The following is a 23,599-nucleotide window of genomic DNA, read 5'->3' on the forward strand; positions in this document are numbered from 1 at the left end:
GGTCATGCACTGACACACACACACACACACACACACACACACAAAGCTATTGTCCGTGGTGCTTTATAGTGGAAAACACGCATGTACACACACACACACACACACCCTATACAGTAGTGACAGTCAGTAGTGAGCTGGGACAGAGGGACATCTCGTCTCGGGTACCCAGCCTCGTCCCATGAGTCAGCAGCTCCTCCACCGTCGTCCAATCATCTAACAGCTTCCTGTTCTGCAGACGACTCAACTTCCTTTGGCTGAGCTCCAGCACCGTGTTGCACCGGCCATCTCCCAAAGACCCTCCCCCTCCAGACATAGCCTCTTCCTCTTGAATAACTCCTCTCCCTCCTCCTCCCATAGCTCCTCCTCTAGTGTTGACGCCTGCCTCTCTCAGAGAACCTGATCCTCCATTGGCTCCTGGCCTTGTGTAAGCCTGTTGCCCTCGAGCCTGCTGTTGTTGCTGTTTCTGCTCGCGGGCCAGTAGGAGGTGCTCCCGTCTCTCTGTGCGGCTCCAGTACCTCCCCCTCATCACCTCCTGACTCTCCTCATCCGTACTCATCCCGCTGCGCTCGTCCGCTAGCTGCGACGCCCGGTCTCGAAGAATCTGGTTCCTCACAGCTCTCGGGTTAGGATGGTTGGAGTTAGTGTTGGGGGTCGGGTTGGGGTTAGGATTGGGGCACTTCCTGGACCCTCCACCGACCCCAGCCCCGACCCCAGTGTGGCCCTCCAGGGTGCTGTAGAGGCCCCCACCACCCCCTGACCCCTGGTGGGACAGCCGATTGGCCGGTTTAGGCCATGTCTCATGGATGTCCATGGATGTCTGGGGAGGGTGGCTAAGGGTGCTGAAGCGGCGCACCTCTCTTCCTCTTTCTCTTTGTCTTTCCCGCTCTCTTTCTTTCTCTCGTTCTCTTTCTCGCTCCCTCTCACGCTCCCTTTCTCTTTCTCGCTCTCTTTCTCTTTCTCGCTCTCTTTCACGCTCCCTCTCACGCTCCCTTTCTCTTTCTCTTTCTCTTTCTCTCTCTTGCTCCCTCTCCCGCACTGGTATCTCTGACATAAAGCTCCTCTCCTGCTGCCTCCTGTCGTTAACCAGCTGATCACGACCTCCACTATTGTCGCAGTAATGTCCCCTTGGTAAGGGCACAGCTCCTCTGTGTTCCCCCAGAGAGGTTGCATGTTGCTGGGGTGAGAGGGCCAATCCTGCTGGGTGTGTGAGGACCAGTTCTGATTCTCCCTCTTCAGGCAGGCCCAGCTTCAGGCCTCTAGGTGGCGCTACCCCACAATGCTCCAGGGTGGCATAGGAGGGGGATGACGGGTGACTGGCCCGTCTGACACGCTCCTGGGGTGGGCCACGGTGGTGCAGGGTTCTGCTTCTCCGCAGCTGCCCCATTGAGCTGGAGCCCTGATGCTGCAGTGGAGGTGGCGGCCTGCGGTGGCCGGAGGGGGTACTGCAGGTGGAGAGGACAGGCGCATGGGCAGAGAGGGGCGCAGGGGCGTGGTGAGGGTTGAATAGGGACCCGCTGCTTGAGCTGTGTCTGCTCAGACAGGGACGATCCGCCTTCCGGAACTGGACGGACGACACCCTGAAGATACAGAGGGCAACAGGAGTTTTAAATGCGATGAAACAGTGACGAACAACATGCATTACCATCGTTCAACACTGGACTGAGGAAACTTTGAAGATGGATGGCTATGGATCACGTTATAATGGAAAATTAAGACAATCATAATGATCATTGTCTGGTGATAAACCCCTACCTGAAGAGTCCGTGGGGTGGGGGGCCCATGGATGGAGCGGCCAGGCCAGGCATGGAGCAGGAGGGCTGGGGCTGCATGGTCAGTGCCTCAGGGATGGCTTCAAGCAGCTCTCTGTGGTTCTTCTGGCAGCTGTCGCGGCGCTCCCGCTCGCACACCTCCCTCTGGTGGTGGAGACGAGCTTTGTACAGGCACATGCGCTTCTCTAACAGCCTCTGGAAGCGGCGGAACTCTCCCGTGCTCACGCTGTAGAACCCCGAGTCACTCAGCTCAGACGAGATGAAGGACTCAGAGGATGGAGACCCCCCACCTCCACCCCCTCCTCCACTGACCGCCAGGCCCCCTCCCCTGGGGTGACATTCCTCCAGACCCCCCTCCTCTGTCTCCAGGCCAGAAAGGTCTCCCTGGTGCAGGCTACCGTCGGTCCAGCCCAGGCCGCTGTCCAGCTCATGGTGGAGTGGCAGGTAGCCCAGAGGTTTCTCCAACATATAGTCCTCATCCTCAGTCTGAAGGAGAGAGAGAGAGAGAGAGAGAGAGAGAGAGAGAGAGAGAGAGAGAGAGGTTAGCGATAGCATACAGTCACACACACAGTATGCAGCTATACAGTACATACACACAGACATGAACACCCACCCACACACACTCAAGCACACACACACACATACATACACACACCTGGCTGTGGTAACTGCTGGGCTCTTCTAGGTTGTTGCAGCAGCCAATCAGACAGCTCTGATCCCTCGGAACACGACTGGCCAGCTCCAGGTCCTTAGAGAGAGAGAGGTCCCCAGAGAGGGAGAGAGGGGGGTGGGAGAGCCAGCGGTTAATCAATGTTGAACTAACTATGAATAATGTGTGCTTACGTGAATAAACAAGCATCTGATTTTTTGATAAAGCTAATTAGAGAACTTTGGTTATGTAATTTCCATTTTCAAATATAATTGTATTGGAGCAAACAAGCCTCTCAAAAAAATCCCTCCTAAATATCCCTTTGTTATCAAAAGTCCTGATTATTAAGTGTGGGCGTTAATGCAAGTCAATTGCATGCTGTAGGTTTGCAATACAGATTTACTGCACTGAACTGTAGGTTGTGTCTGGCAGCAGTATTTGCATCAGCGTGTGCTGTAGACTGTAAACGAGTATGTTTGTAGATGGGAGAGAGGAGTGTGTTTTTCCCCTCTGTATCCTAAGCTGAGCATCCTTCCATTCTCCAAGGGGATTTCATGAGGCGCAGCTCACATTCCGCCCGCTGAACACGTGAGCGCTGTTTATGGTTGTGCGAGCCTGTGCACGCGGGTGTGTGCGTTTTTCGCTGAGTGTGTTTGGGTATATACTGTATGTGGTGTGTTTGTATGTGCTCGATGACAGACGTGTCGATGATTTAGATGTAAATCGGATCAGGCTTTCGATTTGGTTATTCTTCTATGTATACAGTGGCAAAGCCCACTGACTGTTTGTGCCTGAGCAATCCTGCGTGTGCGCGCACGTGTGTCTATAGTTCCATCTCAGGTCCCTAATGCTTGTCGGCAGCATGAATAATTTCAGACTGGGTTGGCTGAGGGAAGCTGCTCCATTTTTGAAAAAAATGCACCGTTGTACAGCCCAGATCTACACTCTGGTACATAGTCAGCCGCTCTGGAAAATAAAAGGGCCTTTATTAAATAAAAAATGTGTCAAAGCCTTGATCAGCGAACTCTTAAGGGTGCGTTTCCTTCAAGAGGGATGCAATATGGACCAGACGGCTGGAATTGCTCTTCTGCACGTTGGCCTTGGTTGAGACGCAACTCATTGGAAGAGCTGGGGCCCTATTCAAACAAAAAGGCTATCCCGATGTTTACAGTTTCACCCCCCTGTTCAAAGAGCGCTGTGTACACTCTCACCTCCAGAACCATACAACCCACTACTAAATCCACGAGCTTCCCACTAGTCCCGGGGTCGTTTTCTTCTTCAACACAGACACAGACAGTATTCTGTTAGGTCTAGCTCCTTTCCTCACATGTACTGTACCATACAGTACAATGGGCTAATTATCTTGGCAAATTCTAATCACCTGTCTACAACACAGGAAGTTATACCAGTCACAAGAATGAGTGAGGTGCAGGATTTAACACCGCTGATTGATTGTCTCTACTACAGGTACTGAGTGATGAATGGTGGTCCAATCACAGACAGAGTACCCACGCACCGCAGTCTTAATCATAGGGCAGGGCATTGGCTGACAACATCAAGTGATTGTTGTTCATACAAAACCAAAGGAAAAGCTTTATAACATTACGCTACAGTGAAACTACAGTGAAATGCTTCCCTTTCAAACTCTACAAAACAGGGCAGTAATCGATATCAAAATCGTATGACTAACGAAACACCTGCAGTACCAGTCAAAAGTTTGGACACGCCTACTCCTTCCAGGGTTTTCTTTATTTGGACTATTTTCTACATTGTAGAATAATAGTGAAGACATTAAAACTATGAAATAGCACATATGGAATCGTGTAGTAACCCAAAACGTGTTGAGCAAAAACTCTTGGCATTCTCTCAATCGATTCTCAAAGAGTGTGCAAGGCTGTCGTCGAGGCAAAGGTTGGCTACTTCGAAGAATTTCAAATATAACATACATTTTGATTTGTTTAACGCTTTTTTGGTTACTACATGATTCCATATGTGTTATTTCATAGTTTTGAAATAAGAAATAAGCGAGGAAGCTATATATACAGTGTCAGTTACAGTACCACATTTACAATGTGCAGGGATACTGGAGTACTTGAGGTAGATATGTACAGATATGTAGGCGTGTGTGTGTGTGTGTGTGTGTCAGTCAGTCAGTCAGTCAGTCAGTCACCTGGTAACCAAGTGGATCCAACTCCTCTATGTCTTGTGGAGCGGTAGGTAGATACTCATATCTCCCGTTGTCACGGTGATCACGAGGCAGACTCATGTGGCTGCAGTAGTGTCTGAGAGAGAAAGGAAGATAGAAGAGAGAGAATAAGAGAAGAGAGAGAGATATGCAGTCATCAAATCTAACAATTAGTGGAGGAAGATATTAGTGAATTTTTATAGACATTTGAAGTGTGTGTGTGTGTGTGTGTGTCTATCTGTGACTGTACCTGTCCTGGTAGGCAGGGTTGACCCTGGGCATGGTTCCGGCTGCTGTGACACCCAGACTGCGCAAGGCCAGGTGGGGGGGCAGGGTGAGAGGCTCCCAGTGTCTCTCAGTCTGCGTGCTGCAGTCCTGTAGTCCATAACCCCTCCCACGCTGGCTCTTGATCTGCAATGTGATTGGCTGCTCATAGGCAGCCAGGATTCTAAGAGCATCGCGTTTGCTCAGGTGGGAAAGATCCCGTTTGGTCAGTTGACTCAGATCCCGCCCACTGACCTGTGAGGAAACACAAAGAGACACATGACACCCTATTCCCCATATAGTGCACTAGGCTACATATTGTGGATTTTCAGAGTTCACTCATCCACTCTGTAGAGCACTTCATCACTACTTGTATTTCTGAGAGGTACTGATATGTTGAATGCACTGAGCTGCCTGTTTGAACTACTGGCATACAGCTCGGACACCCATGCATACCCCACAAGACATGCCACCAGAGGTCTCTTCACAGACCCCAAGTCCAGAACAGACTATGGGAGGAGCACAGTACTACATAGAGCCATGACTACATGGAACTCTATTCCACATCAAGTAACTCATGCAAGCAGTCAAATTTTTAAAACAGATAAAAATACACCAACCTCTTGAAGATAGGGGGCACTATTTTTATGTTTTTTATGTTTTTTATGTTTGGAAAAATAACGTTCTCAAAGTAAACGGCCTATTTCTCAGGACCAGATGCTAGAATATGCATATAATTGACAGATTAGGATAGAAACACTCTAAAGTTTCCAAAACTGTCAAAATATTGTCTGTCAGTAGAACATAACTGATATTGCAGGCGAAACCCTGAGAAAAATCAAACCAGGAAGTGGCTTCTATTTTGAAAACTCCATGTTCCATAGCCTCCCATTGCTCCATTTAAAGGGATATCAACCAGATTCCTTTTCCTATCGCTTCCTCAAGGTGTCAACAGTCTTCAGACATAGTTTCAGGCTTTTATTTTGAAGAATGAGCGTGAATGACCACATTGCGTAAGTGGATAGGTGGGGGCTCTGAGTGAATTGTGCGCAAAAGAGAAAGGCGGCCATTGTTGCTCCCGGTAATAGTGAAAAGCCAACTGTCCCGGATGATATATTATCGAATAGATATTTGAAAAACACCCTGAGGATTGATTATAAAAAACGTCTGACATGTTTCTGTAGACATCATGGATATAATTTGGAATTTTTGTCTGCGTTGTCGTGACCGCTCTTTCCGGTGGATTCCTGGGCATAACGCACCAAACTAACGGAGGTATTTGGATATAAAAAAGATCTTTATGGAACAAAAGGAATATTTGTTGTCTAACAGGGAGTCTCGTGAGTGAAAACATCCGAAGATCATCAAAGGTAAACGATTAATTTGATTGCTTTTCTGATTTTTGTGACCAAGTTACCTGATGCGTACTTATTGTTTTGTCGAGCGATCGATAAATTTACACAAACGCTTGTATTGCTTTCGCTGTAAAGCATAATTTCAAAATCTGAGACGACAGGTGGATTAACAAAAGGCTAAGCTGTGTTTTGCAATATTGCACTTGTGATTTCATGAATATGAATATTTTCTAGTAATATTATTTGACTGTGGCGCTATGCTATTCAGCGTTACTGATGACAATTATACCGGATCCGGGATGGGTGGTTCCGAGAGGTTAAGGAACAGCGGGGACTGTGAAGCAACACAAACACAGGCACAGACACATGCTTACAAACACACGATAACACATGCACTATACACACGTGTACACATTGATTTTGTTTTGTAGCTATGTGGTAGTAGAGTAGGGGCCTGAGGGCACACACTTAATATGTTGTGAAATCTGTTGTGAATGTATTGTAAGGTTTCAAAAAAATGTATAACTGCCTTAATTTTGCTGGACCCCAGGAAGTGTAGCTGCTGCCTTGGCAGGAAGTAATGGGGGACCATAATAAATACAAACACAAATACAAATCAAGGGAGGGGATGCAAAGATGAGAACTAAGAGCATATCAGTGTTCCAACCTAAGAGGACAAACAAAACCTTTGGAATTCAATATCTGGCTTCTGCAATGAATCACTCCCGATTCCAAGCATAGCACCAGAGCCATGACACTAGAGCCGCGAGCCAACAACACCATAACCTAACCAGTGACACAGTTGTACACAGCATCTCTTAACTACAGTACATCACTAACACGACTCACCACCTACTACAATACACACAGCTACAGAGACAGAGAAAGAGAGAGTAAAGAGAGGGAGAAAGAGAAATAGAATGAGAGCGAGAGAGAGAGAGAGTGCAATAAATTGATTTACTGTGAAGGTTGCAGAGAAAGCATTGTGTGTGAGCATGTCGTCTATCTCTGTGAGTGTAACGGCAAAATGTGTTGCGTTTACAATTTAATCGTGTGTGTTTGTGATTGTGTATATGAGTTAGAGCTTGTTTGTGCATCTGTGTGTCGACATGATCTGGAGCGATTTTCCTGACATGCTAGCCCCACGAGGAGACACCCAGCCAAGCACACATCCAGCCTTATCTGAGGCATGCTGTAACACACACACACACACGCATACACATGAACACACACAAACATACACATTTCACAAAGCTAGAGAGATGTAATTTAATGGTTTTATCCATGCAGTCCACTGTCCACACACACTCTCACACACAATGGCAGGATTATGGTGGCCTTTTACTGCGGACCATGTGCACTGATACAAAATGCCATCTGTACAGAGAAGCTCTGTGGGTGAAGAGTCAGGAGACTGCACTGCAAAACAATCTTGTTGTTTTTACAGTACTATACAATAACACTAACAGTAAAGTACCATATTCATTATTTACGGTAAATTGCTGTAAATGGCCATGTACTCTGGGTGATATTAGGCGTAAACAGTTAATGATCATGTAAATTCCTCAAGAAACTTTGGTTTAACAGTACATTACTGAAACCACACAGCATTGTGGTACTAGCAATTGGTAACTATGAGTGATCGGATGGAGCGACATCAAGGTCTGAAGTGAATCAACCAAACAAGGTGTGTACAACATTTATATGATTTACAAATTAATTACACTGAATATTACACTTAAATGGAAAACTGTTATTTAGACAGTAAAGTTGTACATTTATTAACAGTAAAATACTGTCAACGGCATATTGTAAATGATGGTGCATTGTGGGAAAATGTTGTGGGCAGATAAAGAATTGCTTTATTTCGAATTCCACCCCACAGAATACATTAGCGTACTGTATTTTTGGAGCGCCAAAAGCCTTTTGATCACTAGTTGTTGCATGGTATTGTTTTTTATGTCTCATTCACATATTTTGAGGCGTGCCTTGTAAGAGGCTACATTTGTGCTAACCGTTAGTGAGAGTGCTGTACCAATTTGAACCTGTAATATGTAACTTTTTGAGTGACCTGACCAAATTGACATAGAATTGTAGATCTGTCATTCCCATTGAAAGCAAGTCTAAGAAGCAGTAGATCTATTCTATGTGCACTATTTCCATGCGCACCATTGTTAAGTTTTGAGTCTTTTACTTTGGTTTTGAACACCAGCTAAAAAAGCTGAAAATACAATATTTTGGGTTTTGGAAAATATATTTCACAGCTATTTAAATGGTACAATGATTCTCTATACTATACTTGTCTGTTTTGTCACATAAACTTTGTAAGTCGCTCTGGATAAGAGCGTCTGCTAAATGACTTAAATGTAAATGTAAATGATAAACTGAAATTAGGTGAACTATTAGAATTTTAGCAAACAGGAAATGGTTGAGCGATTTCTGCATAGTGCACCTTTAACTGCTATGTGGTACAGTAGTAGTGCCGCAACAATTTAATGGTTGAGTATTTGCCATGTCATTTCGTCTGTTTTGCCCTCTAGTCCCAATTTATTGAAAACATTACCTAGCAACCAATCTGCTTGCACCAATCCCAAACATTACGGTAAAATACTGTAAAATACAAACCCCTTCTCCCCTCAATTGTTTATTGTTTACTCCATGTGTAACTCTGTGTTGTTGTCTGTTCACACTGCTATGCTTTATCTTGGCCAGGTCGCAGTTGCAAATGAGAACTTGTTCTCAACTAGCCTACCTTAAATAAAGGTGAAATAAATAAATAAAATGAATGAATTCATCCATTAATTCATTACAATTACTGCAAAAATATTACAGGAACGCACTGTACTGTTGTTTTACAGTAACGTACAGGCAGCCAGTTGTCTGTAAATTATAGTAAAAACAACAGTACGAAATATTACAGTATCAGTATTGGATACTGTAAAATACAGTACGGTAATATACTACCTTTTTATGGTAACTTACAGGCAACTGACTGCCTGTATGTTACTGTAAAAGCAACAGGAAATGTTGTAGAGTGTACGCATCACCCCACGGCAGATGGAGGGGGTGAGGAGAGGAGAGGAAGAGAAGAGGGTAGAGGAGATGATGAAGAGTAGAGATGGAAATATGGAGAGGGATAAATGTAAGTTAAATAGGATAAGTGAAGAGAGAGAACGTGAGAGACAGGAGGGGAGAGAGGGGAGAGGATTGAGAAAAAGAGGAGGGAAAGAGAGGAAGGAGGAGAGGGGAGAGAGAAAGCGAGAGAGATAGAGAGAAAGAGAGAGGGGGAGAGTTAGAGCGTCACAGCTCTCAGTGGTGTTGGATGGGCAAGGCTGTCACTGCTTGTAATCATCAACGCTGGTCACAAGAGGCTGCCACACACACACTGTCACGCACCCACAATTGTACCCACACACACTGTCATGTACACATGCACACACACACACATACAAAACCTCAAATTCCCCCATCACAGAGCATCACTATAATACACAGAGCTGAATGTTGCTGGAACAGAGACAGCAGAACAGACACGATATACGCAATCTTTCTGTAGACACAATCATTCTAGAAAATAGAATAACTCTTTCAAACACATGACATTTCTCTTATAATAAGATACACGCCCATCTAACTCTTATTCTGTATTCTCACACACCCACATGCTTGCATACACATATGCAAGCGTACACACACACACACACACACACACACACACACACACACACACACACACACAGCAGGCAGCAGACATCATGTCATGGTGTGTATTCTGTTCCGTTATTCCCCATTTCCTTGATCATGTACATGACACCCACACATCACCACAACCCTAACTCTATATCCCATCTACACAGATACGCCACACACCCACATAGATGCACATACAGTACGCATGCACAAAGCATGCACACACACTAGCATGCACACACACTCACACACAGATTTAGAAGGGTGCACACTAACCCCCAATCCATCGCCGAACCACGGCCCTGAGAGCCGACAGCCCATTGCCACGGCAACGGATGAGCGCCAAGTCTGAGGTTTCCCTCTGTTCTAAAGAGGAGTCCGGTGAACGAGAGGAAGAGGAGGAGAAAGAGTGACGAAGTATTCAGCATAGATCCTTGTGCTCCAGCAGAGATCGAGAGAAAGATCACGCTCTCGCTCTCTCTCTATCTCGCTCTCCCTCCTTCGCACTCTCTGTTTCTCCCTTGTTCTCTCTTTCTACTTCTCTCTCCTCCCTACCAGAGGCAGAGGCAGCCTCTGCTAAAATCCAGAGAGACAGAAGCAGCTTCCACTGACACACAGAGGATCTCAGCACTCTCTTCTCCTCAGCTCTCTTTCCGCTCTCTCTCTTTCTCTCGCCCTCACACACACACAAGCTCGCATCCCTCTCTCAGCTGTCATTATACCCCCCCCTCCCTCTATCTATTACACTCTCTCTCCTTCCCTCTCTCTCCCTCCCTCCCGCTTTCCCTCCCTCCTTCTGTGCCAGCCTTGTGTTGAGGCTCCACCCCTTCTTGCATAGTAACCCGGCTGGACTGTGAATGTATGCACGCACACACGCACTCTCTCACACGCACTCTCTCTCTCACACACACACACACACACACACACACACACACACACACACACACACACACACACACACACACACACACACACACACACACACACACACACACACACACACACACACACACTGTGATTGGTCACCTCTCACATGGTGAGACTAGGGGGTAGAGGACAGGAGAGGAGGGGTACCCTGCCCCCTCCCCCTGCAAAGTTTTCCTCTGTTGGAGGGAGATTCTTCTCTGTCTAATAGAGGTTCTCCCTCCCTCCCCCTCCCTCCCTCCCTCCCTCCCCTGTTCTTATGCTCTTATTTTGTCTCCCTCTCCATCTCCCTCCTTTCCTGCATAATTCTCTCCTTCTCTCTCCTGTATCTCCCCCTCTCTCGTTCTCTCTCCTGTATCTCCCCCTCTCTCTTTCTCTCTCTTCTGTATCTCCCCCTCTCTTTCTCTCTCTTCTGTATCTCCCCCTCTCTTTCTCTCTCTTCTGTATCTCCCCCTCTGTCTTTCTCTTTCTCCTGAATCTCCCCTCTCTTTCTCTCTCTCCTGTATCTCCCCCTCTCTCTTACTCTCTCTCCTGTATCTTCCCCCTCTCTTTTACTCTCTCTCCTGTATCTCCCCCCATCTCTTTCTCTCTCTCCTGTATCTCCCCCTCTCTCTTACTCTCTCTCCTTTATCTTCCCCCTCTCTCTTACTCTCTCTCCTGTATCTCCCCCCTCTCTCTTTCTCTCTCTCCTGAATCTCCCACCCTCTCTCTCTCCTGAATCGCCCCCTCTCTTTCTCTCTCTCCTGTATCTTCCACTCTCTCTCATTCTCTCTCCCTCTGCTTCTAATATACAGTTATCCTCCTTGTTATCCCTCCCTCACCATGCTCACTCCCTCCTGCTCTCCCTCCCTCTTTCTCTCCCTCAGGTGCAGGGGTATGGCTGCAGAAGCTGTTTATTATGTACAAGCAACATGAGCTAGAGGGGGGAACCCTTTTCTCCCCAATTGAACATAGGAAGCAGCTCACATATGAACAACAATATTGTATGCAGTACCAGGACAGATATTGTATACATTATGTTGCTCCCGGATGTGTGCACGACACACCACACACACACACTCACTCTGAATAACCAGTTCACTGTAGCAGCGCTGCATGCTAATATGAACAGGCAGGCATGGAGATGACGGATGGATGAGAGAAGGAGTGATGATATAAATATGGAGAGATTGATAGATGAGAGATGGATGTAGGCTTGATTACATCTGACTCATCCTCTGTGGCCCCTCGCTGACTGTGTGTTGCCCTGGATACCAATGTCTGCTCGATGACTGAATGTAATCCTTGACTGTAAGGAAAGTGTGTGCTTATATGCACGTGAGTGTATGAATATGTGTGTGGGTGTCCAAAAATGTATTTTGAATTTGAGTGTGTGTGTCCTCCAGAAATGTCTGTGTTTAAGGTGCTGGAATTCTTGTTTATGAGTGTGTGTGTGTGTGTGTGTGTGTGTGTGTGTGTGTGTGTGTGTGTAGGTGTGTAGGTGTGTGTGTGTGTAGGTGTGTGTGTGTGGTGAAGATTCCTGCAATTGATGCATGCCTTGTAAATTCTGCCATTTATATGTTGATTTGTGGGGGTGTTAGGATGAGGAAAACAGAGAGAGGAGAGGAAGGAGCAGAGATATCCCCACCACACACACATTGTAAAACGTAACAAGTTCGAGTAACCCAAACCAAAGTATTCCAGTGTTCAATACTTAAAGTAATAAAGTGAGTTCACCACCCATATGGTTATCTTTTTTAAGTAAACTGTTTTGTGTTTTATGTACTTTTTGACACTCATTTGTATTCTGAGTTATAACGACTGAAGTTACTTAAACATGAATCATTGTTGTAGTAACGGGTCCCTTTTACTTAAATTAAATCATTTTTGTGTAAGTAGTAGTTCTGACGAGTCATTTTCAGTGGTCATGTCTTAATGTTTAATATTGTTTTATGTATTCAACGATTTGTCACTATAACCCACCTTTAGCAGTCATTGCAGGATTCGGCATTCGTCTCTGTCGTTAAGAGTGGTGCTCGCGACCTTGATCTTGTTCTTCTTCTTTACATTTGTAATGGCATATCACAACCAACTGAAAGGTTCATACACCATCACTTACCGTTCTGGAGTGTGAGGCCGGCCACGTCCTCCCTATTCATCTATTTCTCTAATCCAGCCCTGTGTTTCCACCTGCTGTTCTGGAGTGTGAGGCCGGCCACGTCCTCCCTATTCATCTATTTCTCTAATCCAGCCCTGTGTTTCCACCTGCTGTTCTGGAGTGTGAGGCCGGCCACGGCCTCCCTATTCATCTATTTCTCTAATCCAGCCCTGTGTTTCCACCTGCTGTTCTGGAGTGTGAGGCCGGCCACGGCCTCCCTATTCATCTATTTCTCTAATCCAGCCCTGTGTTTCCACCTGCTGTTCTGGAGTGTGAGGCCGGCCACGGCCTCCCTATTCATCTATTTCTCTAATCCAGCCCTGTGTTTCCACCTGCTGTTCTGGAGTGTGAGGCCCGGCCACGGCCTCCCTATTCATCTATTTCTCTAATCCAGCCCTGTGTTTCCACCTGCTGTTCTGGAGTGTGAGGCCCGGCCACGGCCTCCCTATTCATCTATTTCTCTAATCCAGCCCTGTGTTTCCACCTGCTGTTCTGGAGTGTGAGGCCGGCCACGGCCTCCCTATTCATCTATTTCTCTAATCCAGCCCTGTGTTTCCACCTGCTGTTCTGGAGTGTGAGGCCGGCCACGGCCTCCCTATTCACCTATTTCTCTAATCCAGCCCTGTGTTTCCACCTGCTGTTCTGGAGTGTGAGGCCCGGCCACGGCCTCCCTATTCATCTATTTATCTAATCCAGCCCTGTGTTTCCACCTGCTGTTCTGGAGTGTGAGGCCCGGCCACGGCCTCCCTATTCATCTATTTCTCTAATCCAGCCCTGTGTTTCCACCTGCTGTTCTGGAGTGTGAGGCCGGCCACATCCATTCAATTCTTACTGAAGTACAATCTTATCTTGGCTGTCGGGTAAAGACTCTGCATCAAAACTCAGTTGGACAGACAGTGTCTTCTCTGTTTCACTCCACTGGACACACACTGGTTGAAGCAATGTTGTTCCCACGTCATTTAAACAAAATTAAGTTGACCCAACGTGAACTAGACATGGAATTGACTTCTATGCCCAGTGGGACCACGCTCTCCACCGGGTCTGCGTGGCACCAAACGGAGGGCGTCACAGATGCACGACCTTGTTGATGGTGGGAATTGGTTGTCTCATTATTGAACGTCAATTATCTCCACGAATTTATATGCGTTCATCATGACTTAAAATTCTGAAGTTGAGAGAAATTGCAACAATGTAATTGTTCTATATCAGCACAAACCAGATATATATATATATTTTTTATCCAATACCAATGTGTCTGACAACTACTTTATTATTTTAAGAAAAGACGCAAAATATAATAAAATCTAGTAAGAACTACTTATTCAAATGTTAGATTGACTTTAAACTACTAAATAATTTTTACTTGTAAAAACTCAATAACTTGATATTAGCCAAACACAAATAAATAAAGTTGCATTTACTCAACAACATTACTCAAAAACATTTAAGTGATAAGAAATATTATAGACTGAGTCTATTGACCATCGGGGATGCCTGAGTAGCCACTAATACATTTATTTAAGGAGGCAGGCAGGTATGTTTTACTGTGCACACACAAATGCACACGCACTCACACACACACACACACACACGCACGCACGCACGCACGCACACACACACATTTGTGTCTGATCACAGAGTATAGTCGACCACTATATGAGGCAAAATACCCATAAAAACTAGCGGTCGGAAATGGTTCCAATTTTTTTCTACTATTCATATAATCCAGAAATACTACATATCCGGGCTGTGTTTCGTGTAGGCTTACCCTGCCTTGACGTTTTGTTAGCAGAGTAAATCTCTCTCGGACAAGGTGACTTTTATCAATATACAGTGGGTCAAAAAAGTATTTAGTCAGCCACCAATTGTGCAAGTTCTCCCACTTAAAAAGATGAGAGAGGCCTGTAATTTTCATCATAGGTACACTTCAACTATGACAGACAAAATGAGAAGAAAAAAATCCAGAAAATCACATTGTAGGATTTTTAATTAATTTATTAGCAAATTATGGTGGAAAATAAGTATTTGGTCAATAACTAAAGTTTATCTCAATACTTTGTTATATACCCTTTGTTGGCAATGACAGAGGTCAAACGTTTTCTGTAAGTCATCACAAGGTTTTCACACACTGTTGCTGGTATTTTGGCCCATTCCTCCATGCAGATCTCCTCTAGAGCAGTGATGTTTTGGGGCTGTTGCTGGGCAACATGGACTTTCAACTCCCTCCAAAGATTTCAGTTTGCTAGTGATGTCTACGCCGAGGAACTAGAAGCTTTCCACCTTCTCCACTGCAGTCCCCTCAATGTGGATGGGGGGTGCTCCCTCTGCTGTTTCCTGAAGTCCACGATCAGCTCCTTTGTTTTGTTGATGTTGAGTGAGAGGTTTTGTATTGGACCTTTATAGATGCAGACCCGAAGACATTCAAGCAGCAGTTTGAGAGAAAGTATCCCAAGTCTCCGATGGTCCCGGTAACGGTTAACGTGCAGGTCTAATCGACCACACACTCAAATGGAGCTACAGCTGGGGTTAAGATTCTTCCATCATTTACGCACAGTAGACATTGTGTAAACCACCATGTCAACCAAATGCTGTCCTCAATGCTTAAGTTGTATTGTCTATGGCTCAGTTCGTGGAAACACTGTGATCGCTCATCATCTTTAATGACAAACCCTCTCTCTAGCTACCCTTTATTCCACACTATGCCTTTTATGCCCTATGGTCCCTCAACTTCAGACACTTTGGAACTCTCTATCTTATTTGTATTTTTATTCATTTATTTATTTCACCTTTATTTAACCAGGTAGGCAAGTTACAATTGCGACCCGGCCAAGATAAAGCAAAGCAGTTCGACACATACAACAACACAGAGTTACACACGGAGTAAAACAAACATACAGTCAATAATACAATAGAAAAAGAAGTATATATGCAATGTGAGCAAATGAGGTGAGATAGCTAAAGGCAAAAAAAAGGCCATGGTGGCGAAGTAAATACAATATAGCAAGTAAAACACTGGAATGGTAGATTTGCAGTGGAAGAATGTGCAAAGTAGAAATAATGGGGTGCAAAGGAACAAAATAAATAAATAAATACAGTAGGGGAAGAGGTAGTTGTTTGGGCTAAATTATAGATGGGCTATGTACAGGTGCAGTAATCTGTGAGCTGCTCTGACAGCTGGTGCTTAAAGCTAGTGAGGGAGATAAGTGTTTCCAGTTTCAGAGATTTTTGTAGTTCGTTCCAGTCATTGGCAGCAGAGAAATGGAAGGAGAGGCGGCCAAAGGAGGAATTGGTTTTGGGGTTGACCAGAGATATACCTGCTGGAGCGCGTGCTACAGGTGGGTGCTGCTATGGTGACCAGCGAGCTGAGATAAGGGGGGACTTTACCTAGCAGGGTCTTGTCCGAGAGAGATTTACACGGATATCAAAACGTCATGCCAGGGTAAGCCTACACAAAACACATCCCTTATTTGAAGTGTTTCTAAAATCCGAAATGTATATAATGAATTGTGAAAAAACGATTGGAACCATTTCCATGTTTGACCGCCAGGTTTTATGGGTATTGTGATGTGTCCACTGTGGGGCTCAAGTAGTATACATTTGAACTTCTTGCCTCTTCCTGCTGGAATTCATTTAGTTAGGTATAGGACTCCAAATATTACTACAGAGAAATAGCATACAGATATGTTATGTTAGTTCATGTTATAGCATGCTATCTTTTAAAATAATTATTACCCTAAAATAAATTGTATTATAAATATTGACCAAAGCTGTCCCAAAGTGAAATAATGAAATTATAACCAAGCCGACATGATAAACAAGCAAGCCCTGTTAAGGCTAAGAGGACTGGACGCTTGCTGAGTCCCTTCAGCATGACCTCCTAAATCTGTTTTCTGCTTTGCTTTGGCGCTGGTTAGGCTGAAACAACGCTGCCTGGTCTGGCCTCTCCTCTATCTGCACAGGGACGCCACACTGAGCAACCCCTAATGAGGTTGGTGTGTATCATCAGGGTCAGCACCCAGCCTCATCCCTCTCTTTTCGACTAGGGAGGTAGAGGGAGGATGAGGGGGGGCGGCGAGGATGAGAGAGGGCAAGGGACGGATGAAGAAGGATATGAAGGATGAAGGAGGATGAGGAGGAATGAGGAAGGAGATCGAGGGAGGAAGGACAGGGTGGATGAGGAAGAGAGAGTCTGAGGGGAGGGAGAGGATGGTGAAGATGGACAAAGGGCCTGGGTTCAACCTGAGGCTGAGGAATGGAGTCACACAGAGACAATGCGGAACAATATAAAACAAGCCACGACAAGCAAATATGAGAGATGAGAGGCATTCACTTAAATATCACTTGCATAGCCATACCCATCTCTCGCTCTGTTTGCGTCCGAGGAATTTGAATAGTTTTCTCTGAAGAGACAAATATCAGCAAATGACAAAGGAAACGTCCTCCATCATATATGGAATACACTGATTGTTTCTGTTTCTTTACTTTTCTACACGTCTTGTCATGTATCCCTGTTGTAACTGCATAATGTGTGCAGTAAACAGTTCAGTACTCAGCTCTGAACAGGTATAGCCTAGCGGTTAAGAGCATTGGGCCAGTAACTGAAAGATCGCTGGTTCAAATCTCTGTGCCGGCAAGGTGGAAAAAGTTGCCCTTCATCAAGGCAGTTAACCCCCAACAACAACTGCTACTTGGGTGCTGATGATGTTAATTAAGGCAGCCCCCTGCACCTCTCTGATTTCGAGGGGGTTTGGTTAAATTTTATATTTTTATTTTACTAGGCAAGTCAGTTAAGAACAAATTCTTATTTTCAATGACGGCCTAGGAACAGTGGGTTAACTGCCTGTTCAGGGGCAGAACGACAGATTTGTACCTTGTCAGCTCGGGGATTTGAACTTGCAACCTTCCGGTTACTAGTCCAACGCTCTAACCACTAGGCTACCCTGCGGAAGACACGTTTCAGTTGAAGGCATTCAGTTGTGCAACTGACTGTGTATTCCCTTTCATGTCTACTAACTCCCCCTGGTCGCTACGATATGCTATACTGTACCCACATTCTCTTGGACATTATCACTCTATTGTGCTGAACCCAACCACCCCCAATGCACCCCTGGTTTCACTGTCTGTTTGATTAGGTGAGAGTTTAGCGGTGATATTATTATGCTAATAAGAATCCCCTTCACCTGCAACCATTACCCAATGACGTGAGAATCAGCCCTTGACGCAGTGAAACTTCCTCCAATCAACAGCCACCTATCATCTGAAGCATCGTGAATGGTCACTAACGATCATTCCAGTTTTCTGCCAGGCTACAATTAATCAAGTCAAATAGGCATTAGGAGTCAGCATGACAATTGATTAAATGTCTCTCCATGAAGAACTGGGTCTGTGTAGGCAGCATCTCAACAGTTTCGTCCATATTGCTTTCACATATTCAGTCTCATGTGCAGGGGACAACTATTCCGACTGAAATTGTGATTTTGGCAAAGTCTTGACCAGAGCAGAATACGTTTGTTTATCTAAGTTTCACATTGACACAGAGAACCTGCCTGCTCATCTCTCAACCTTAAGGTTTCATGGCCCCATTCCCTGGTCTGGAAGAAGTCTTACCATTAGTAAGGAGCCATCAGGAAGGAGAGGAGAGCACTGTAAACACACCACCTCAGAAAAGGCTCATGTCATTTATTTATTCACTCCCTTTTCCCAGAACTCTCCACTCACTAACGAGAGCAACACAGATCTGCACTTTCCAGGAGCTTGTCTCAAATATTCTTACTTGGCACACACACTCACTCACACACACACACACACACACATACATACGCACACACACACACACACACACACACACACACACACTGGTATGTTTGAAAAGCTCTCTTGCATTTGCAATCTTTTCCTCAACACTGTCAATTGGTGTTACATATACATCGTCCTCCACTCCACCCGCAGATACAGAGAGCCCAGTCTGGGGTTTAAATCACTGTACTGGTGGCACAATACCTGGAAACACGCTGCCACCTTCTCCTGTTCCGCCATTTACTTTTCTTTATCCCTTTGGTACTATTTTCACAAGGATTTGGTCAAATTTCACAAAACTCAAAACAGATCATCAAAAAGACTGTTTTTTCAAAACTCTAAGCATATTTTCAATTGACTAAGTACAACACACAAAATCCCACAGTAACCTTTTCACCAAACCTAATCAGTGTTTCATCTAGAAATACCTTTCCTATAAAGTAATTGCCTTTCACAATGCAATGCTCACAATAGTTTCCCTATGATTCTCTTCTCATTTGTTTAAATACATTTGACCATCACTTAATTCAACTGCGCTTAACGGTTAATCACTTAAATCAAATCTAATTTTATTTGCCACACGCGCTGAATACGACAGGTGTAGACCTTACAGTGAAATGCTTACTTACAAGCCCTTAACCAACAATGCTTTAAGAAGTTAAGAAGAAAAACGTGTTAAGTAAAAAATGGATAAGTTAAAAAAAATTGCAAATAAGAGTAACAAATAACTAAGCAGCAGCGGTAAAATAGCAATAGCGAGGCTGTATACAGGGGGTACCGGTACAGAGTCAATGTAAAAAATGGGCACCGGTTAGTCGATGTAATTGAGGTAATATGTACATGTGGGTAGAGTTAAAGTGACCATGCATAGATAATAAACAGAGTAGCAGCAGCATAAAATAGGGGTCTGGGTAGCCCTCTGATTAGCTGTTCAGGAGTCTTATGGCTTGTGGGTAGAAGCTGTTAAGAAACCTTTTGGGCCTAGACTTGGCGCTCCGGTACCGCTAGCCGTACAGTAGCAGAGAGAACAGTCTATGACTGGGGTGGCTGGGGTCTTTGACAATTTTTAGGGCCTTCCTCTGACACCACCTGGTATAGAGATCCTGGAATGGCGGAAAGCTTGGCCCCAGTAATATACTGGGCCGTACGCGTCGCCCTCTGTAGTGCCTTGCGGTCGGAGGCCGAGCAGTTGCCATAGCAGGCAGTGACGCAACCAATACTCTCGATGGTGCAGCTGTAGGACCTTTTGAGGATCTGAGGACCCATGCCAAATCTTTTCAGTCTCCTGAGGGAGAATAGGCTTTGTCGTGCCCTCTTCATGACTTTCTTAGTCTGTTTGGACCATGATAGTTTGTTGGTGGACACCAAGGAACTTGAAGTTCTCAACCTGCTCTACTGCAACCCCGTTGATGAGAATGGGTGTGTGCTCAGTCCTCCTTTTCCTGTAGTCCACAATCATCTCCTTTGTCTTGATCACGTTGAGGGAGAGGTTGTTGTCATGGCATCACATGGCCAGGTCTCTCACCTCCTCCCTATAGGCTGTCTCATCGTTGTTGGTGATCAGGCCTACCCCTGTTATGTCATCGGCAAACTTGATGATGGTGTTGGAGTCGTGCCTGGCCATGGAGTCATGAGTGAACAGGAAGTACAGGAGGGGACTGAGCACGCACCCCTGAGGGGCCCCCGTGTTGAGGATCAGCGTAGCAGATGTTTTGTTACCTACCCTTACCATCTGGGGGCGGCCCGTCAGGAAGTCCAGGATCCAGTTGCAGAGGGAGGTGTTTAGTCCAAGAGTTGCAGACGGAGGTGTAACCGTTTGGTAGACCAATAGATTTTAAACTGGTTTGTGTACTATATATGGATTTTGAGAACTACAGAAAAAAAGGTGTGTTTGTAAAGTATAAACATCTCAATTACATATATCGTACATGATAACCATACATAATACAAACTCATCATTGCTAATTGATTTCACATAGTGGTAACTACAATTGGTCACCATATAAAAGGGTGTTTGCTGGATAAACAGCAAGGGAGACGAAGAAATCAAAGAGCCTGTGGCAAAGGTGCCCGTCAGAGAGGTGGTCATGGGCCCCATCAAAGAGGTCAAAGAGGTGGGCATATCGGCCCCGTCAAAGAGGTGGACATCAGACTGAGGGAGGCAGATGGCAGGGAACTGTTGTGTTTTATGATGTCCGGGCCATCGTAGATGACCATGCCTTACCATGGCAGCGGCAGCCAGATTAGTTCACCCAAATCTGAAAAGATCAACTGTCAATTCGATCATGAGAACATTTCGTCAAGAAAAACCGGTAAGTCTGCAGGATATGCACTATGCTTTACCATCACATTAACATTAAATTACATTTATAATACATGTAAATTCACAGAATATGTTACAGTATTCTTACCGTATGATCTATTGACAGTATACTATGTTCCACCCTCAGAATTGACAGAGGACCCCATGGTGGTGACCGTGGCCGTGTACTTGTGAACCATCACAAGTATATCTTTGTTGATGAAGTGGGCTTCAACCTGAACAAAACTGGACACCGTGAGCAGAACATCATCGGCCCACACTCTCCTTTCCTCAACCCTACTGAGGAATGTTTTTCAACATGAAGCTGAGTACGATCGCCATTCCAATGAGCGTGCCACCCTCCTTCTGGCCATGTATGAGGCATGCGCCGACTTCAATGCAGACCAATGTCAAGCTTGGATTCGCTTTGCCAAAAGTTTTTTCCCGTGGTGCATGAACAATGAGGCCAAATGCACAAGACAGGCTTGATGCAAATTAATGCGTGCTAAACGTTGTTTTATTGTCATTCATTTAATTTGTTACATCTCATTCCAGACAGTACACCTATGTTGCAATTATATCTGAAAATTTAATGTTTTTTGTTTTGCACGAATGATTGTAGAGGATGTCTTCATTGATCAGACCTTTGACTACACATTGGATAGATATTATGGAAATTATAGGTTTTCTGTCAATTTTATTGGGTAATGTAAGTCTATTGCCTAATGTGAAAACTGTGTAATCGACTGTAATTTACAGGACTGGAGCATATTACTTTCAGCACTTCTAAGGGCGATTTGAAACACGTATCTTGCATTGTTTGCTATTGGATTAACTGGTAGTTAAAACGAATAAATTGAAAAGATATCGGTATGTTGTGTTTTGGTGATTAAACCAATGTTCTCATTACATTTCACAATAAACTTAGATTTTGAATCAATGGTTGTGTGGTGAGAGATGTCAACAATCCAAATGAATGCACAAGGACAGGTTTTGAATGAAAGACTGGCTGCATTACAAGTGTGACAAGTTTGGCGTTTTGTACTAACAGTTGTGAAAATATATCACATGTGAAAATAGTAGCAAAGCAAAAAAAAATTAAAATAATAATAATTTCAAATCAGACTGCATCCTACTGTACAGTACAGTACACAATTGCTCACTTTTTGGCGACACTCAACTTGATACTCAACTACATTAAACACATGCATATGAGCTTTTTTTTGTAGTGGTCATGGTAATAAAATACAATGCAACACACAATTGGAGCTAAGGAATTAGTCATCTTTGGTTGGAGAAAGCAAAACGTGATCTAAACCAGGGATAGGCAACTTTGATGGGGGCTGGGCCACAAAAAAATCTGAACTCATCATGGAGGTCTGCAGTGGCTCAAGGGTCTGTGTACGCACATCGATACTTACACATGCAGTCAGAGCCAGCTCGAGCCTTTTGTGGGCCTTAAGCGAAATTCTACGTTTTAGAGCAAATATCCTTCAATGGGGTATAGAGAAAAATTTGACGTTTTAAGGCAAGTTTGCTGCAAGTCTACATTTTTTTTTTTAAATATGCAATTCTACTTGTTTTGCCATGGGGCGAAGAGAAAATGTAGCAGTTTTACCACAAATTTCCTGCAATTCTACAAATATTGCCATAGGGTGGAGAGAAATGTTTGCAGTTTTTAATATGATATCTGAGTGAGAGTGACTAACAAAATCAATGGAGGCCCCCCTGTCGGTAATCCACCTGGCTACCCCTACCCCGGTCAACTGCCCGGCACCCTCCACAGCAACCCGCCCAAGCCCCCACCATTTCTCCTTCACCCATATCCAGATAGCAAATGTTCTGAAAGAGCTGCAAAATCTGGACCCCTACAAATCAGCCGGGCTAGACAATCTGGACCCTCTCTCTTTCTTAAATTATCTGCCGAAATTGTTGCAACCCCTATTACTAGCCTGTTCAACCTCTCTTTTGTATCGTCTGAGATTCCCAAAGATTGGAAAGCTGCCGCGGTCATCCCCCTCTTCAAAGGGGGAGACACTCTAGACCCAAACTGCTACAGACCTATATCTATCCTACCCTGCATCTCTAAGGTCTTCGAAAGCCAAATTAACAAACAGATTACTGACCATTTTGAATCACATCGTACCTTCTCCGCTATGCAATCTGGTTTCCGAGCTGGTCATGGGTGCACCTCAGCCACGCTCAAGGTCCTTAACGATATCATAACCGCCATCGATAAGAGACATTACTGTGCAGCTGTATTCATCGACCTGGCCAAGGCTTTCGACTCTGTCAATCACCACATTCTTATTGGCAGACTCAATAGCCTTGGTTTCTCAAATGATTGCCTCACCTGGTTCACCAACTACTTCTCTGACAGAGATCAGTGTGTCAAATCGGAGGGCCTGTTGTCCGTACCTCTGGCAGTCTCTATGGGGGTGCCACAGGGTTCAATTCTTGGGCCGACTCTCTTCTCTGTATACATCAATGATGTCGCTCTTGCTGCTGGTGATTCTCTAATCCACCTC

The 23,599-nt window shown here is 44.9% G+C and overlaps 1 protein-coding gene across 1 annotated transcript; it reads right to left on the reverse strand.

Annotated features, from left to right (window-relative positions):
• Window positions 1-106: 106 nt before the first annotated feature.
• On the reverse strand, window positions 107-20,891 carry LOC135559837 (uncharacterized). The gene is made up of 7 exons (XM_065000716.1): window positions 20,769-20,891; window positions 6,512-6,556; window positions 4,854-5,122; window positions 4,589-4,700; window positions 2,425-2,517; window positions 1,753-2,255; window positions 107-1,577 (listed from the first exon to the last, which is right to left on the reverse strand). Exons 1-7 carry the CDS (start codon window positions 20,889-20,891, stop codon window positions 107-109), a joined length of 2,616 nt encoding a protein of 871 aa, XP_064856788.1.
• Window positions 20,892-23,599: the final 2,708 nt, after the last annotated feature.

Source organism: Oncorhynchus nerka, linkage group LG15 (assembly GCF_034236695.1).
Source record: "Oncorhynchus nerka isolate Pitt River linkage group LG15, Oner_Uvic_2.0, whole genome shotgun sequence".
In the NCBI taxonomy this organism is placed as follows: domain Eukaryota; kingdom Metazoa; phylum Chordata; class Actinopteri; order Salmoniformes; family Salmonidae; genus Oncorhynchus; species Oncorhynchus nerka.

Coding starts and splice junctions, on each gene's coding strand:
- LOC135559837 (XM_065000716.1), bottom strand. CDS start 20,891: ATGCCCACCTCTTTGACCTCTTTGATGGGGCCCATGACCACCTCTCTG. Junction 6,557..20,768: donor AGCAAACACCCTTTTATATG/GTGACCAATTGT, acceptor GTTGCTTCACAG/TCCCCGCTGTTCCTTAACCT. Junction 2,518..4,588: donor TGGATCCACTTGGTTACCAG/GTGACTGACTGA, acceptor TCTCTCTCTAAG/GACCTGGAGCTGGCCAGTCG.